Source organism: Drosophila melanogaster, chromosome X (genome assembly GCF_000001215.4).
Source record: "Drosophila melanogaster chromosome X".
Classification (NCBI taxonomy): domain Eukaryota; kingdom Metazoa; phylum Arthropoda; class Insecta; order Diptera; family Drosophilidae; genus Drosophila; species Drosophila melanogaster.
Genome location: NC_004354.4, coordinates 767,938 through 784,276, shown reverse-complemented (window position 1 = coordinate 784,276; position 16,339 = coordinate 767,938). Strand labels below are relative to the sequence as shown.

Below are 16,339 nucleotides of genomic sequence, written 5' to 3'. Positions count from 1 at the left end.
AGACCAAGCCAGACCAGGCTTGGAATACCTTTCCCCCATCCACGCCCGCCTCATCTCGTCTCTGTCTTGGTTTCCGTTCCTTGCCCTTCGCTGCTCCAAATGCCCTGGCCTCCGTCCCTTCGTCTGGGAACTTGGGGCCGCATTAATCGCTTTGATCTTGGCGCACAAGAGTTAATTGCACGCTTGCTGCACAGTTGCTGTTGCTATTGTGCCGATGTTGCCGCAGTGTTTCGGCTTGTTGCCTGCCACGACGGCCGGCAATTTGTAGGATGGATTCGTTGTTCGTTGGAGCGGCATGCGGTGTGGCAGCTTCAATCAAATTAATTGTGCCTCGGTTGATACCAATTACCCGTGTTCTGACGCAGCCCAAACATCCAGAGAGCAGGGAAAGTGTCTGTGCTAAAGAATCGGGTGTTAGGGTGTCACATCCCATCTAAGTAAAAAAAACAATCTTAGTTTTTAGGTAATTTACTCATTTATAAACATGACCACCATGTTTGATAATTTTAGGTCCACCATATTTCGCTTGGTCCGAATACAGGTGGTACTTGAATGGCATACGAAAGAGTTGGAGTGTCCGCAAAATGTACAAACATATACAGGGGAAAGAATACGCAGAGCCACAGGTGGAGGTGCGGCGGAGCATAACCAGTCGGCAACCGATGGCAACCAACGTCGAGATCTGTCATTAAGCATTTTCCTTCTAATTGCCACGGCTCGGAGCGCAGACAATAGCATAACTAAATTAGCCATTTTGTTGCAATTAAGCGATCCGTCGGAATTCCTACCCACCATCCATCCCTTAGCTCATTGCAGCGACAACTTTTGCATCATTAACCCACATATAGTAAATGGGGCTTGCGAAGTGTTGAGCCTTGTGGCTGACGGAGATGCCGTGAGAACGCGCAGTGGTTATCTTGCTTATCTTGAGTTCCTAATGCATTTGGAGCCCACTTTGAACGACATTCATTTTTGATTCATATAATTTATTTACAATTCATTCTACTATGAATAAAACGTTTTACTATTTACAGGCTTAGGACTAGCTAGAGAACTACTAATAAAAACTGGAGGTGATGGGTACTTGGGGGAGCGCGATCTATAAAGCTATTAACACATTTCAGTTTCTCCTTTTCGGGCTTAAAAACTAGGCGTATGTTCGATCATGTTCTCTCACCGCGGCTCAAAGCCTTCTATGATGTATGTATATGTTATATGTACAATAGTAGAGTTCGAGATTTTTCTAGAGCCCCCCATGTGGGCTAAAAGATCCCCTAAACTCTCGATTGGTTGGGGTTGTAGACGGGCACATTGTGAAAACTAATACCAGCATATAGAGGAGTGATTCCCCCCGTGGGCAGCATGGATTTCCCACTCGTATACAAATGCTTTTTGGGCAAAGCCCCGGCCGCCTTGCTTTGATTCATCAGGGATGAGGTGGGTGTGCCGCTGGCACCCAGCCGATTTCTGTAGCTCTCGCAGGTTTTGCGCGACCACACCCACAACCCTGTCAACGTTCCGCCCACCAGCTGGAAGAAGATCCGGACCAACGCTGGCCAGGCACTGAGCGGAGTGGGTGAGAGGCAGTCATCGGGTGTGGAGCAGCTGGGCACTGAATCCGCGTACCGCTCGCAAAGAGCCGCCACGACGCCGGCGGTCGTGGGTGCGAAGTACAGCAGGGAGAAGAGCACAAAGCGCTTCCGGATCTGCCCGAATCGGTGGTGGGCCAGGGTGGGCTGCAACTGTTGCTGCAGGGAGAGCAGAGACCTGGAGGCTCTCAGGGTGAAGTACAGCCCAAGCAGGAGCAGGACCAGTGCTGGCAGCTCCACAAATCCCGGTGCGTAGCACATCCCAGTCAGCTCACTCGGACGCACCTTCTCCAGCAGCAGGGCGGCAATGGGGGGCGCCAGCGGTGGCACCCAGGCCAGAACGTGGAACAGCCCGGACCTCTTTTCCAGCGCCTCGCTGGACCACTTTTTGTGGGAGGACAGGTAGAAGCACAGGGCAAATATCAGCCACCAGCTGGCTGCACACAGGCTTAAATAGGAGGTGGTTATGTAGGAGGCCAGGCAAGGGGGCGTCAGCAAGCAACCCGGTCGCATCAGCCGCCATTGCAGCTCGACGTCATGCATCCTTGCTTGATTGTGGAACACGATTCGCTCCAGATAGCACACGCTGAAGAGGTTGTAGCACAGGCACAGGAAGAGCACTGGTCTCTCGGGGTAGCCAAACCTGGTGGGCTCCGCCCAGAAGGTCACCAAGGCGAACAGTGTCAGGACGAAGCAGACGGCCGAGAGGCCTAGAATGAGGGTCTCAGACGTCTTCTTCTGAGAGCTCGTGTGGAAGGCGTCCCGCTGACACTGGGGCACGCACTCCTCCGGATTAAAGGGACTGCCGCTAAAGTTTTGCGGGCACAAGACGCCAGCCAAGTCAGAGGTGGGAGATGCTCCGCTTTTCCAAAAGCGGTACGTCTGCGGGTGATCTTCGACGCCAGGTGAACCAGTGGTGGGCGGACCACTTGGACTCCCGCCTGGCACAGCCACCTCCTGTGGAATCTGCATGCACAACTCGTGCTTCTCCGGCTGCGGCAGTCCGTCGCAGTTAAGGAACGAAGGCCACAGCTCCATCAGTTCCGGCGGAGCGTTTTCCATACACTCGCCCCTAACAGTCTCGCACAGCAATTTGCAGGCGGCAACGGGGCGTGGCACATCCGGCGTGCACAGCGGAAACAGAGACGAGCAGAGCAAAAAGCGGGCGCGACGCGAGCAGCCGGATTCTATTAGTGGCACCAGTTTGGCAATCTGCAAAAAATAGAACGAGATATAATAATGAGTAATGTGATTCTGAAAAAATAAGTGAAACAATATTCTGAAGAACTCTTAGCTACTCCTTTAAATACAAAGTTCGATTCTAAACAATTCGTATTTCGGTTCACACTCTTGTATGTTGATTGAGGTCTATTATTTTATCTAATAAAAATGCAATAAAAACTTAGCCTTCCTTTGATGTTTGCCGACACGCAAGCGTTCTAACAAATGTTTGCTATTAGCAAAATTACACAATTGCAGTTTGCCTACACCGGCTAATGTCTGGTATTAAATTAGCTAAAATTGCCAAATTAGATTGTGTAATGGTAATGATTCTGGATTTACTGATTTGCGATCTGAAAAACAAGTTGATGGTGGGAATTATTTTGCTAATTATGTTAGCAAAGTATTTGGAAAAAAAATAATTTTATCTTCACGAATTCTTTATGCCTGGAAAAAGTCGATGATTTGTTTTTTTCACACAAACTTTAAGGTGTAATTTTTGTGTGCGGATGTTCTTTAAATCTTTTCTTGTATATTTTTCATTACTAATCTCACAAGTTGCTTTGTTTGGTGTGAAAACTTGCGTCAGACTTCACACATGGCGAAAATGCCGCCAGTTTCTTAGTTGCGAGTTGCGAGCTCATTCCATTTCCATTAGCAGCCGTCGATGGCAATTAATTGTCAATTGCCAGCCATGCAATCTAATAACTTCATAGGAAGCCACGTTTCCTCCACTTGACTCGCCTCCAACTAATCGAAGAAGTCTGAAATGTGTTTATTCTTGACGTTGTCTTATAATAAATGTGAATGTGAATGTGAATAAATGTGTGTGTGTACGCGAAAACTCTTACGCCGTACCTAAAAGGTTCCTTTTAATTTAAGTAGATCATTGCGTCGCATGTGTGCGATGGAAAACGACTTTATGAAATGCTAAATGTCAACGGATGTCGCTCTTTTCGATCACCGGTATCAGGTAGTCGAGGCCCTCGACACAGCGCTCCTTCGTTTTTTTGTCCATTGTCTATCAGCGAGAAATGCCGACTTTGATGACGATGACGAACCAGATCAACATTTATGAATTTGTGGAATTTTAGACAAGGCAGCGCGGCAGGAAAAAACAAGAACCAGGTCCCCAAGACAAAGGTGGCAGACGGAAAAGAAAGAACTCAGGAAATCTGGAGAGGAAAAGGTGCATTAAATTATCGAGCTGCGTTTTCTCAAGAAAGAAACTCAGGTCGCATATCCATCTCCTTTTGATAGCCGGTGAACCGAGCACCGATCACCGACCACCGATCATGGGGGGACTGGGACTCTTGACAAGGATTTGATGGCCGTTCGCCGAGCTCTTTGTTTGCTGCAAAACAGTAACCATATTGTTGTTGTATAATTAAGCCACATTAGGCCAAAAAAAAAAAAATAAATAAAAGAGGTAGGAAGGAAGGATGGAAAGATGGACAGAAAGAAACAAACCGGCGTTCAAGAACCGGCGGGCATCTCGAATGGAGCATTAGACACGCGATTTACAATTTTTTAGGCTTTTGCAGCTCTCTGGAAAATACATGCCCGCAATAATAATTTAATGATGCAGCCGGCTAGTGAACCACATCATCGCCTTGGCCATAATCATTCTCTTGCCCGAAAGCCAGTCGAAACCAACAAAAAACGAAGCGGCAATCAGCCTAATAGACCTGCTCTGCTACACGAGTGGGAGTGAGAGAGCAGGACTCGGAGGGAGAGAGACGCGCAGACCATGTAATGGCGGCAAGACAGGTGAGGAACGAACAGTGGTCTCGAATTCGGAATTAGTGCAAGATATGGGTAAGACAAGTTTTAACTAAACTGGAATTACATATAAACTGACGTCTGTTCTTATGAATGTAAAAAAAATTTGAAGATTATCCAATTCATGCATTATTACGTAGGAAAGTGCAAATATGTATACTGGTTAGTATAAATTGGACACAATGAGCAAATAGTTTTTACCCCACGTTCCCAAAACATAGTCTTCCCAACCAATGTGCCTAAAAGCTGGCCAAGTGTCTAAAATGTATTATTAATGCGAAAGGGCACTGCCCGCCTCTTCACCCCCCTCGGTCATGATGATCCCCATATCTCCTCCGACTCTCCAGTCTGCGAAGCGAATGCAATCTGCAACGCTTTGGGCATTTTTCCCTCTTTTTCGGAGCTGTTCGGTATTCTTTTTTTCTTTTCGGCGACGCAAAAGTCATCGAAATGTTAGCGATTCGATGCGGTTCTCGTCCACCCGACGAAAATTACAAATTACAAACTTGGGCTTAGGAGAGACTTTGAATAATGTGAGTTTTGTCGGCTGTATAGGATCCACAGATATAATTTTGTTAATTCACTTAAAAACTTACAATTTGGGGGTTTCTTTCGCTCCCCCTTCAGTTTCTTATTGCCTTTCGACTCGCGGCTATTTCCTTTCATTTTGATTTCTTCTTTTTATCTCTTTTGGCTTCGTTCGCAGCGTGCTTCACACTTTTTCAGTGAAGTCTGTCAGTCCCAAAAACAATTCGATACCCCCTGATACCGCCTCTTTTCAAAATTCAATTACAAGGCACAGAACAGCAACAACAATGGTCAAGTTGACACCTCACAACCTAAACGCAAACGTAATGATTGTTCGATTTTGATTAATGATTGCGTCGCAAAAAATAAAAGCCGACCAAAATGGCTCAGAGGCACTTTGACTTGAATACGTGCTTTTTTGTAGGGACTTATCGGCATTAAGTCTGTATTACTAGAATTTATATATCATATAAACAATTAGAAACAAGAGAGAATGCAATTCATAATTTTTAAGGGATATCGATAGATTTGCGGAAACATTTAAAAGTTGTTCAAAAGTGTGAGCATTTTGTGGGTGTAAAGAGAGGCGTGGCAAAAGTGTTTTTTGTATACCAATAGAAATTGGCTAGACAAACAATAAAACGAAAGATGAATGCTTCCATTTTATTTCAGAGCAAATTTCGGTCGATTATAGGAGATGAATTATGTTGGTGTGTTCGTGCAGGATATTGGTGCTGGTGCTTTCTTCTTGTAAAGACTTAAACTGTTCTTCTTGCAGACCGCTTTTGTGCTCTTGTAGAGAGTTGGTGTGGTCTTTTCTACAAGAGTTGATGTTTGTGTGTTATTTTTCTAGAGATTTGCCTCTTCGGACTATTCTTATTTTACTTCGCGTTTTTGAAGTTCGTATATCTCTTTCTTTTGTGTGTGCACAATTCGTGCTTGTCACCTGGCCTTTTTCGTCATCGCTTTTGTAGTCATCATCGTCCTCATCTTCGTTCCGCTCCACGATGGAAACGTCATCCGCATCAGACCACGCGATCATCCTCTTTTTTTTCGGGGGAGCATAGACACAGCAATTGGCTTTGAGGGAACGGAAGCTGGCGTTCGAGACAAGTATATCCTTCGATTTGAAGGTAGAATGGTTGAGCGCCTCAATGGCGCGTGTGGCCTCTCTCTCCGTAGCAAACTGGATAAACCCGTGGTTATCAATCACCAGCGAGCCAAGGATTGTGCCGAAGGGATAGCAGAGGAAAGACAGCTCCTCACGGGTGCAAGGCGGTAGGTTTCTCACAAGGATCCTGCTCCTCAGACTCGTCGGTCCACTGGTAAGTTTAATTCCCGCGATATCGCTTCCAGACATTTATTTATTTTATTTTATTTTTACTCAGTTGAATGATTGTCTAAAATTTTCCTATTTCAAAGTGTTCCTTTTTCTCTAGCTTTTCCGAATGATTGTTTCAAATGTGACATATGTATGCTAAGATGAATGCTTAATCTCAATATTGAAGCTTTTATAGTTCCCGCGATCTCGACGTTCATACGGACGGACTGTTACATACTTTTCAACGCATCTTAAATACCCTTTTACTCTACGAGTAACGGGTATAGAAATAGAGAGCTGAAAAGATTCGGATTTCTTTCATTCCATCTGTAGCCCCCGCCCCTTCAGCCAACCAACCCCTTTTAATGACGCCGCCACTTGGGGAACTCCCCTCCCGGATAAGTGCGATATCTGTATCTGCCAGATGCATCTAGTTTTGGGTTTCAACTTGCAAGCGGACTGGAGGCCTCAAACAATTTGCCGGCTGTCAGTGGGACAAGTGTTGCGAAATGCCGCTGAAAAGGCCGCACACACGACAAAGACTCGTGGATAGTTGAACAGACAGTGAGATCTCCTCTTGACGCACCACTTGCCGTCTCAAACTCAAGTTTGGTCAGTTCATTCGCTGCGAATATACCACATCTTAGAGATAAGTCGCTGAATTAAATGGGGTCGGATCTTTCGACTGAATGTAGTTTAATACGTAAATAGGTGTTCTAAGAGCTCGGTTATCTTCTTAAGATTCCCTCTTTTACATTTGATGGCTTATTTGGTTTGGACTTTATTCTATTTAGCTGCCGTTTGGCTGCTCTCTGGCGGACTTGAGCGGTTTGATGCGAATTGACTGCTGTTTGCCAGATGCCTGAGGTTGCTGGGGCGTTCAGAGGTGACTGTCAGACAGACTCACTGGCGGCACAACTTCAAAGTCGACAGATTTAATTCGCTACGAAAGCGTTTGCAATTAGCGAACGGTGACCACAGCTAGCAACTTAAATTCATGACTGGGCGTTCAAAAAACGCAGAAAAGTTGGCAGGGGACTGTGAATTGTATAAAGTAGTACTTCGCTAAGATCGCTGACTTTATTTGCGGTGTTCATTTGCCAACGATGCAAAGATCCCTAAAACAACCCGAAGTATTGATGTTCCTCTGAGCCATTGGCACCGGAATATGCAGATAGGCATACTTTGGATCTGTCATTCTTCATTAGCCCTAGCTTAGATAGTCCTTACTCCAAAGATACGTATCGATTCGAGTTATTGTAGCTAGCCGTGTTAGCCGACTTTTTCATTCCCCGCGCAACGTGATCGCTGCCAAAACTGTCAAGAGATGCCGACGACGTACGGCTGTCGTCTCACAATTAATTGACATTTTGACTGCCGTGGATTGTCATTCAAAGGCAGACTTCGTCGAGCGGAATGCACCAAAGGAGCTCCTCGCCAATTGCCTGAGGATGGGAAGGCATCCGCCGAACACCGAAAAGCACACCAATAACTACTTTTTTTTTAGCTAAGGAATTGTTTGTTTGGTTTGAAATGCGAGTTGTCCGAAAAATTTAACAGATTCATTTAGATGCATAATATATTTCATTTGCCGTAACATATTTTGAGATACTATTCCGAATACTTTTTATCAGTTACCAAACATATTTTGAGGGGGTAAGACTACTATACTAAATTTTCTCCGTGCTGTATTCTCTGTACATAATGCTTTTAAGTCGCTGACTACGGCTGTTTCGATCCGTTGCCAAGCTAGATTATCTGCAGCAGCGATCTGCGGGCCGGGGGCTTCTAAAGGCCCAAATGCACTACAGCTGGCCCAGATCTCTGGGGCTCGGTGAGGTTCTGCAGCTACGTTGGCAATACAATTGGCACATGTTTGACCAGTCCTGTCCTCGTCTAAAGATACTTCGACGGTCTCTGGAGGGATTTAGAGTTTGGCGATCGGGAACAGGGAGACCTGACAGGCCGTGGAATTGTATTGGCTTTGCGGAAGGTAATGTATACGCTGCCGTCTGCTGATCTGACATTTTGTCAGGAGGCATTACCGAAATAAGCTGCACTTTGCCGACTCTACATGCAACGTGCCGTCTGTTTTTACTTCATTCCCTCTCTTTTTAATTATTTAGATTCGAAGAAAGAGATCACAGAGTTGGACGGCGAGGGGGAAGAGTATACGGGTCAATTCACACGTGCGCAGGCGCGCAGTTCAATTATGTTAATTGCCATGTAATTACGAGGAACAACAAGAACAGCAAAAGTGCGTAATACCACGCCAGAAATAACCACATCCCAAAGTCATCTCCAACATCCTGCTGCGCTGCATAAAGCCGAAACAAAAGACTTAGGACACAAACCTGCTTTTGAGGCTCGTCGCTTGCTGGACGCTTTTTTCGTTAGCACCTTTCTGATACCCTTTCGACTTTCATGGCTCAAATATTAGTTTGTATCAAATTAAGTGAATATTTAACTAAAGTTTAATACTAAACTAAAGTTTAGTTTTTTTTTATATTCAGGAAGATAGTGTGTATTTGATAGTTAGCATATTCTCCACTAATCTTCCACTTCCCCAGTGACTCTGACATTCCAGTTGGCTAGCCTGCTTCTTCTTCTTCTTCTTTTGTTCTTCGCCAGCAACTCACTCCTCCTCCTCCTGTTTCCCACTTACGCTTCTCATTCGCTGAGTGGCATTTGAAGGCATTTGGAAAACGTTGCCGCATTTTTTGCGTGTGCCAGCAGCCGAAGCAGCAGAAAATAAAAAATAACACATAAGCCGCCTCTGCTGCAAAGGAATGAACTAATTGTTTTTGGTTTTTATGTTGTATGTATTTTCTGTGTGTTTATCTGGGGAGCGTCTGATTTTTTGCCAACGGTTTTTGCCAACATTGCAACTGCCCTACTCATCATTATGGGAATAGAATAAGGACAGGTCCCAAGTTCCAGCGAATTGATCCGTTCGCATGAATAACAATTACTTAAAAAACTATTTGGATATATGTTTTCATCATCCATCAATTTTCAAGTATTCTTCATGTTTATATGTCTTGAATATCGCGCAAGCCTTTGGTTTAGTGTTGTGTGCATTCTCGCCATATTCTCGCCGGAATTCAAAGTCACTGATCGCTGAGCAGGAACAACAAAAGTAATGGCAGCAGCTTTCTGCACTTTGTTTGACACTATCAGCGTTAAGTCGTTTTCAATACCGCCCTGATGATGATTCCTCACGCCTCTGCACCCCTTGCCATAATTACAATGCAGACAAAACAGAGCGATACACCGTCCCGCTCCCACTGCAGTGCTATCTCGCTCTAGGGGACGGACGTAAGCCAGGTAGCTGAAATAGCAACAACAACAACCTGGCGCTTGGCGTTTGCAGACTGTGTTCCGATAAGAACGTTTGCTAGGGTGCTTTTCTTATCAGAAACGTCCGGCGGATTAACTCTGTGGATTTCATATTTTCTTCGAGCACATTTTTATGATTTTTCCAGCCGATAGAAAAAGCTGATAGCCAGACAAATGCAAACACATTAGTTGTGGTTTTTATTTATCGGAAGAACAGAGAAGAAACGGGAATTTATAATGCTAGCTATTATGACAGTTGCTAGATAAACGCTAGATGACACGTAAGCCGCGACATAATGCCTTTTCGGATTTTCAAACAGTCACAGCGGCCCATTTAACTGGCAAGGCGATGGGAGAAACGTAGGAAGCTCTATGAACTAAGCTTGAGGTCACATTTGCCGGTAGGTAAGTTCTTGGGGTGGGATGGATGTTTACGAAATGGCCTTTTTACTTAATTTCTTTAATCAAATTAATATCGGTTAGATATTGATAGTGTGGTATCGGCTTGATATGTGTACTTTGCCCTGCTAAGTTTAAGTCATACGGCCTAAATATATGCGGCTGATACGGGCCTTTAGCGAGCGATAAGCCATAGGCAATTGTCATAAAAAGTAAGGTTTACGGCATTTCTGTGGGCACCGCACTGTTCTTGATATCAAAAGTCCCTTTTCAAACCCCGTTTCACCTAGAATTGGTGGCTGAGCATTCTTAATGGGTTTTGATTTTCAAAATCAAACAATTTTATTGTCGCCATCGTCAGCGTTGCTGTTGTTGCTTAATAGCTGCCATCTATTTGGTTTCGGCCTTGTTGAAGTATTGTTTTCGTTTTTTCCACAGAGAACTCTCGCTCGTCGGGTAATTCCTTGCTCAAATATTTACAATTACTTTACATAAAATGCTGTTTTGTTAAGTGTTCAGTAAAAAATGGGATAAGATGTGGGTTACCACGCCACAAATTTCATTGGGCTTTATGAATGTAGTAGCAAAGAATGCGACGTACTGTTCGCAGGTGTTTAACGCTATGAAAGTTGTTTTATATTATTGGAAATTTAATTAATTAGCATTATGAAACCTACGAGATTGGTGAGTTTTTTCCCCGTTCATAGTTGAGGCAACGCTGGCAGTCGCATGATGGTTATCTATGGAATCAACTCAGTGCGAAGACGCACCTTCAATTAATTCACTTGTAATTAACGCTCGACAAGCACTTTGTTGGCACTTGATTGCGACGCCCACTCGCCTAACAGGCACACAGACAGACAAACAAACAAGCAAACACACCGCCCAACGAACAAAAGATATACTGACAAACTGACAAAGGAGAAATACACTCTCGATCTTGGACACGGACGGAAAAATTGGAACTACAACCGACCTTCTCGGTCTGTTCTCCATTTGACTAGTTTTATTTGCACCCAAAATACCATTATTCGGATTTCATTTCACGTGGCATGCCGCCGTTTTACGGTGCCTATGTATGTTTTTACAATCGCCGACTGATAAGAACCATATTTATGTATGTATTGCAGTCCCACTTCAGCATTCCTTAACACCTCACCAAGTCGAAACATTGAACAGGGCTCTAGGGATCTACGCATATGTAAACTTCCATATTCAAATTCGTTTCGCCTTTGCCTCTCATTTCGTTCAATGCGATCTTTGTTATTGAGTCCGAGCATTTGTGTAAATACGCCCCTCTATGTACAAACCCTCTGCAGCTTTTGATGCTTTTTATTGACGCTTGGTGGGGCGGCCGTAGAAATCTCTTTGATTTCTGTGTTTTATATGGCTTCCAGATGCTTTGATCAGTTTAACATGGTTCCCATTCAAATCATTCGGTGTGTTTGTAATTTCTTCAGAGTCAGGATGGATGCTTAATTGCCCCTTGAGTTTTGGCCGCGATTCGTTTACTGCCCTATCTCGTCTGAACAACAAAGAAGAAACCAAAGAAAACCGAGAAAAATATGAAAAGCATGAAAACTATGGAAGCCCACTCCCTGGTCAGACTATGCCTTTTACTTTCCTCTTTTCAGCGCCACGATGAAACAAAGTAGGCGGCAACGCGCACCACTGAGTCCCTTAAAAATACAAAAAAAAAAAAAAGAACAAAGATATTTCCGAGCTGCAGCCAGATAGAAATCAGTGGATAGCGAATGGTTAGCAAGCAGCTTCTATAGCCTGGAGAAGCATCTCGCACTGACCCACAGTTAAAAACAGTTGAATTGAACTGAAGTATAGCCACTCAGGCCCCCAAACGGATCGCGATTGGTCTGCTTCCTGCACTTTGCATCGACATCGGAGCAACAGCAAAAGTGATAGCACTACGTCACCGACATCGACATTTGACTTTCTTCGTCCAAAAAAGGGCATGTGCATAAAATGCTAGCTAGATACGCTCAAAGGAAACCGAAGTCCGGAATAAAGGTGTTAATGGATCTGACTGCGCACATATGTATGTATACATATGTGTACAGACGCTCTCCAAGCTAAGCTCAAAAAAAAAACCGAAGCCGAACCGATGATAATGCGTGTACACGACGAAAAAAAAAGGGATAGTACCCGCAGATCAGTACTAACATTGTTCAACTAGTGTGATGTATGTGATCTGTTAATGATTGGTGAATAGGTTTAGTCCACTGAGAGTTGGTTTTAAAGCGAGTGCCGAACTGTCGAAACAATAGTGATTGAAATATATTCGATAATCATTTCTTTTAGTGTTGGCGTGCCGCACAGTTTCCCTAATCGGCAGCCCTTTTTTCGTGTCCATTTGTAATGTCTGCACAATCGCTCAGGTCTCCCCAAGCCACTAGCGTCTTTTGTGCCTGTTCTTACCACCAAATGGCCTGCCCATTCTGCCTGCTTTTCCTCCGCCGCTCATTCCACGCACTCTGCAAAGCGGCGATTTTCATGGGCCATTTTCATGGTTAATTACGAAGCGAGAGCGAGATGACCTCAAATTCTTAAGTCGCAGTTGACTTGGACATGCAGTAGCAGTGAATTATTTCAGAATTACAAACGCTTTTCCCAAAAGATCACTGCTGATGGTTTATTGCCCCATTTACTCAAAGACGACATTATTGAACGTCAATTAGGTGTTGCCCTTTGACTTGTTTTAGTGATAATAGCTCGTTTGCGTCTGTTTGGGGTCTCTTTTTCACAAGTATCCAAAAAACTTTCGAGTCGAAGAACCTTCTCCTTGTTTTTGCCGCTTTGTCTTGTTCCTCAGAGCGTTGCTAATGGAAATGAAACCCCGAAAGATACAGATACAAAAAATACGATCAGAGCAGCGGGGGGCGTACGATGACGGGACACTACGGTTTCTATGGGCGTTTCGGATCTGTGGCTTATGAATGCGAACTATATATTAAAATATACAAAAATCCCGCAAAATGACTTCTATCTTCCATATTGGTGTGTCTTTCAACATTTTTGTTTATTATTTACTCTACCTCCACGGCAGTGCGTATTTCCAACATCTCTGCTGCGATAGTAAAACAAGTAAAACTGAAAAGCCAAAAAACAGTGGGAGTGTGGGCTGTCTGTCGGTCCCTCTTTGATGCGCTGCCGCCCTCCACAAGCCCGTCACTCACAATTCCGAATGTTTGGAAAGAGTTTGGACTCTTAAACAACATTGTATCATTTGCTGCGATTGCTGGCCTTACTTTTTCAGGGTATACTACACAACCATTGACCTTAGTATAACTAATTATGCTAACTATGTATGCTAATATAGAATGTGTTCCGTTGGGGTTCATCAGCAGTTCGGTTGAAATGCTTTAAGTGATTCTCAAAGTGTGGGATCTAGAAGGACTTTCATTGCTTTCTGCCTGATGTTTTGAGACTGAAGCTTGCTAACAATTTACCTGCCTGGCATAGGGCATATTGGCCATTGCTTATTTTATTTTTAGCCGCTGTTTAAGCTTTTGTTTTCGCACGTAAGCGACGGAAACACTTCGAGGAGCCACACCACAGTCGGCCTATCAAGAACGTGGGATCGCGAGGGTCCGGGACGTGCCTGCCTTCTGGCTCACGGCTGTGGCTCCGCTTACCTGGAGCTCAGCCTCCAGCTGATTGGTGTGACCTGCCAGGTTGGGCAGTGCGGTCATGTTGTAGCCGAGGCCTTGGCAGGCGGACACGGCGATGGGCTGGCACTGCAATCCGTTAGGCCCTGCTCCGGATGCCACCGGGCCATTATGGCCGGCACCGTTGGCCGCGATCGTGGCCACGGCCCAAGTCAGGTGCAGGATCAGGATCGAGGCGGCATACATTGCGATGCTTAGTGGGTTTCAGGAGGTCATGTTTGCCACTCCAGGGTTTCTGTTCAAACGTCACTCGCGGCACGTAAAAAAAATGTTTGTGTTTATATTACTGTGCGACTCTCAGTGGTTTACGTATTTCTCCGGTTTGGAAAGTCTCCACTCCAAGAACTGCGAAACGCGACCACTACTCTTCACTGTTTCCAACAAACTGAACCACCGACACTCAACGAATGCTACGCTATGAGGTGGCCGATAGGTGGAGCGGCAGTTTATCGATAGAGCAGCCAGGTATCGATATGAATATATGGGCGGGCAGAAACACAATTACAATTAGATCTTTTTAATTTGAGAGATTTAATTTTGCAAGTTGTTCGCATGATATTTGCGCATTTCGAAGTGTTACCTGCCTACTTCGACACTTTCAGGCCTAACTTAGCCATGGCTATTTTTTCGAGTGTAAGGCGAGGAAACTGGATCGGTACGTCGACCAACCGCATCAGCAACAAACAAAACTGAATGACTGCGGGAGTGTGGCTGTTGGCGGAGGGGTAGAGGGCTGCCTGCAGAAGGCGGGTCAGGCAGGATAAGAGTGATGACGGGGGGTGCGAGGGGACGGTGGATGCAATTGAACACCGGGACCTCCACACGTTGCAAACGGCGGCGTCGGGGCTCTTTGATGTGTGCTTTGATTTCCGGCAGCCAGATAAGATTTTTGCCCCTCCAGAGTGCCGCGCCTTTCGGCCCTCTTTTGTGGCTTTTTCCCGGGTGCCGCTTAGAAAATCGCAGATCGGAACGGGTTTTGCAAATATTGTTGTTCGCTGCGGATCCTTGATCTTGTGGAGCTAGGGCCCTATCTGTGGCATTAGATCGGATAGGTAACCACCTGTTCGGTTTTACTTCTTCAAATTTGAACAAACCGCTTTTGCATTATAATGATCAAAACACGGTTAATGTGTGTACTTAAGTGGGACGTCATGGGAACCACTAATGAGTGATATCGATATCCTTTGCTAAAATTTGCGATGCCAGAGACAAGCTTTTGCACGTTGAGATGGTGCTCTTCCGAGTCTAGAGCTAATATTCCAGAGTAAAGCACACACAAGAAAACTATCGCTACAACCACTTAGCATTCAGTGCCGGTCCGATCCCCCTCCCTGATCACCGATCCCCTATCGCAGACCTTCAGATCTCTCAATTGTCATCGCAGCTAATCCCCCATGTAAGTACCCCCGAGTCGAGGAACAAAACCGGAGACGAGCAGGTCGCTTTGTTTGTTTGTTTTTGTGCGGCTGGTGCTCGAGATCCGCCAGTTGTTTGAACTTGGATGCGCACGTTAAAACACCATCAAAGAAATCGATCTGAACGCGGAATGGGAGTGGGAATGGAGCGGACTGGATGGCGCATAATAGCTAATGTAAGCACTTGCACTCGGTCTTCCACCGCCGCTCTCGAATAAGAGGCAGCCTCTTTTGTTTACCCACTCATTCCACACTGGGTTCTATGTTTTTGTTTGCTGATCGAGCGGGTCTCTGTTAAGTGTCTGATCCCCTCTGCTGTAGATTGGTCCAGTGGTGGTAATAGGGTGCTCTTTGTTGGCGGAAAATAGTCCGACATCCATCCATTCGGGCCATTTGGACGGATATCGGAAGTCGTGGTGAGCAAGTGTCTAGGCCCAACCGAATAGGTCCAGTGCAATGAGGAGAAAGCATGGTAAATGTGCTATTATTCCTTCCTTGGTTGGGCCTTTGTAGCTATTTGCTTTCGTGTAAGATGTCCACATTAGTCACCTCCCACTTCCACTCCCATGTCCAGTGGATCCAACCCCACACAACTCCCAGCAGGCACATGCGTATCCGACATACATATGTATAGGCGAGTATGTGGCTCTCTTTCGGCTTGGCGAGCATTCCATTAACTAGTTTTCTGGTCGGCCGAGTTCAAAAGCGCTTATTAATCTGCGGTACTTGTGTTTAGTACTTTTAAATAAGTTTTGAGTACTTTATTCAGTTCGCTTGATGTTTCGCCGCCGCTCCAAGTCACGATGTTTGCTCTGCTCGTCCCCCTTTTCGCTTCTCCCATACTGTTTGCCTTTGCTTTTGCCTTTCCTCTTGCGAATTGGACGCGCGTCAATATTTATTTTATTTATCTCCTTGCTCGCCCAGCTTGCGGGATACTCGAGGGAGGATGGGGGCCAGACACAAACAAATCGAAATATGGCCATGGAGGTACTGATTTCTTCCCGTGGATCAAAATACCAGGAGAAGGGGGGAATGGCGCCCGCCAGCAATTCATTCCGTCAC

The 16,339-nt window shown here is 45.2% G+C and overlaps 1 protein-coding gene across 3 annotated transcripts, besides 1 other annotated feature; it reads right to left on the bottom strand.

Moving 5' to 3' along the window:
* Positions 1–54: 54 nt before the first annotated feature.
* On the bottom strand, positions 55–14,332 carry fz3 (frizzled 3). Of its 3 annotated transcripts, none has more exons than NM_001297831.1 (2): positions 13,830–14,332; positions 55–2,801 (listed from the first exon to the last, which is right to left on the bottom strand). In NM_001297831.1, exons 1-2 carry the CDS (start codon positions 14,046–14,048, stop codon positions 1,275–1,277), a joined length of 1,746 nt encoding a protein of 581 aa, NP_001284760.1. In that variant the 5' UTR covers positions 14,049–14,332; the 3' UTR covers positions 55–1,274. The 3 variants fall into 3 exon arrangements, with proteins under 3 accessions (NP_001284760.1, NP_525035.2, NP_001096859.1); NM_080296.3 differs by having other exon boundaries at positions 975–2,801; positions 13,830–14,251; NM_001103389.2 differs by lacking the exon at positions 13,830–14,332 and adding an exon at positions 6,067–6,543 and having other exon boundaries at positions 975–2,801.
* Positions 6,604–6,669: a mobile genetic element.
* Positions 14,333–16,339: the final 2,007 nt, after the last annotated feature.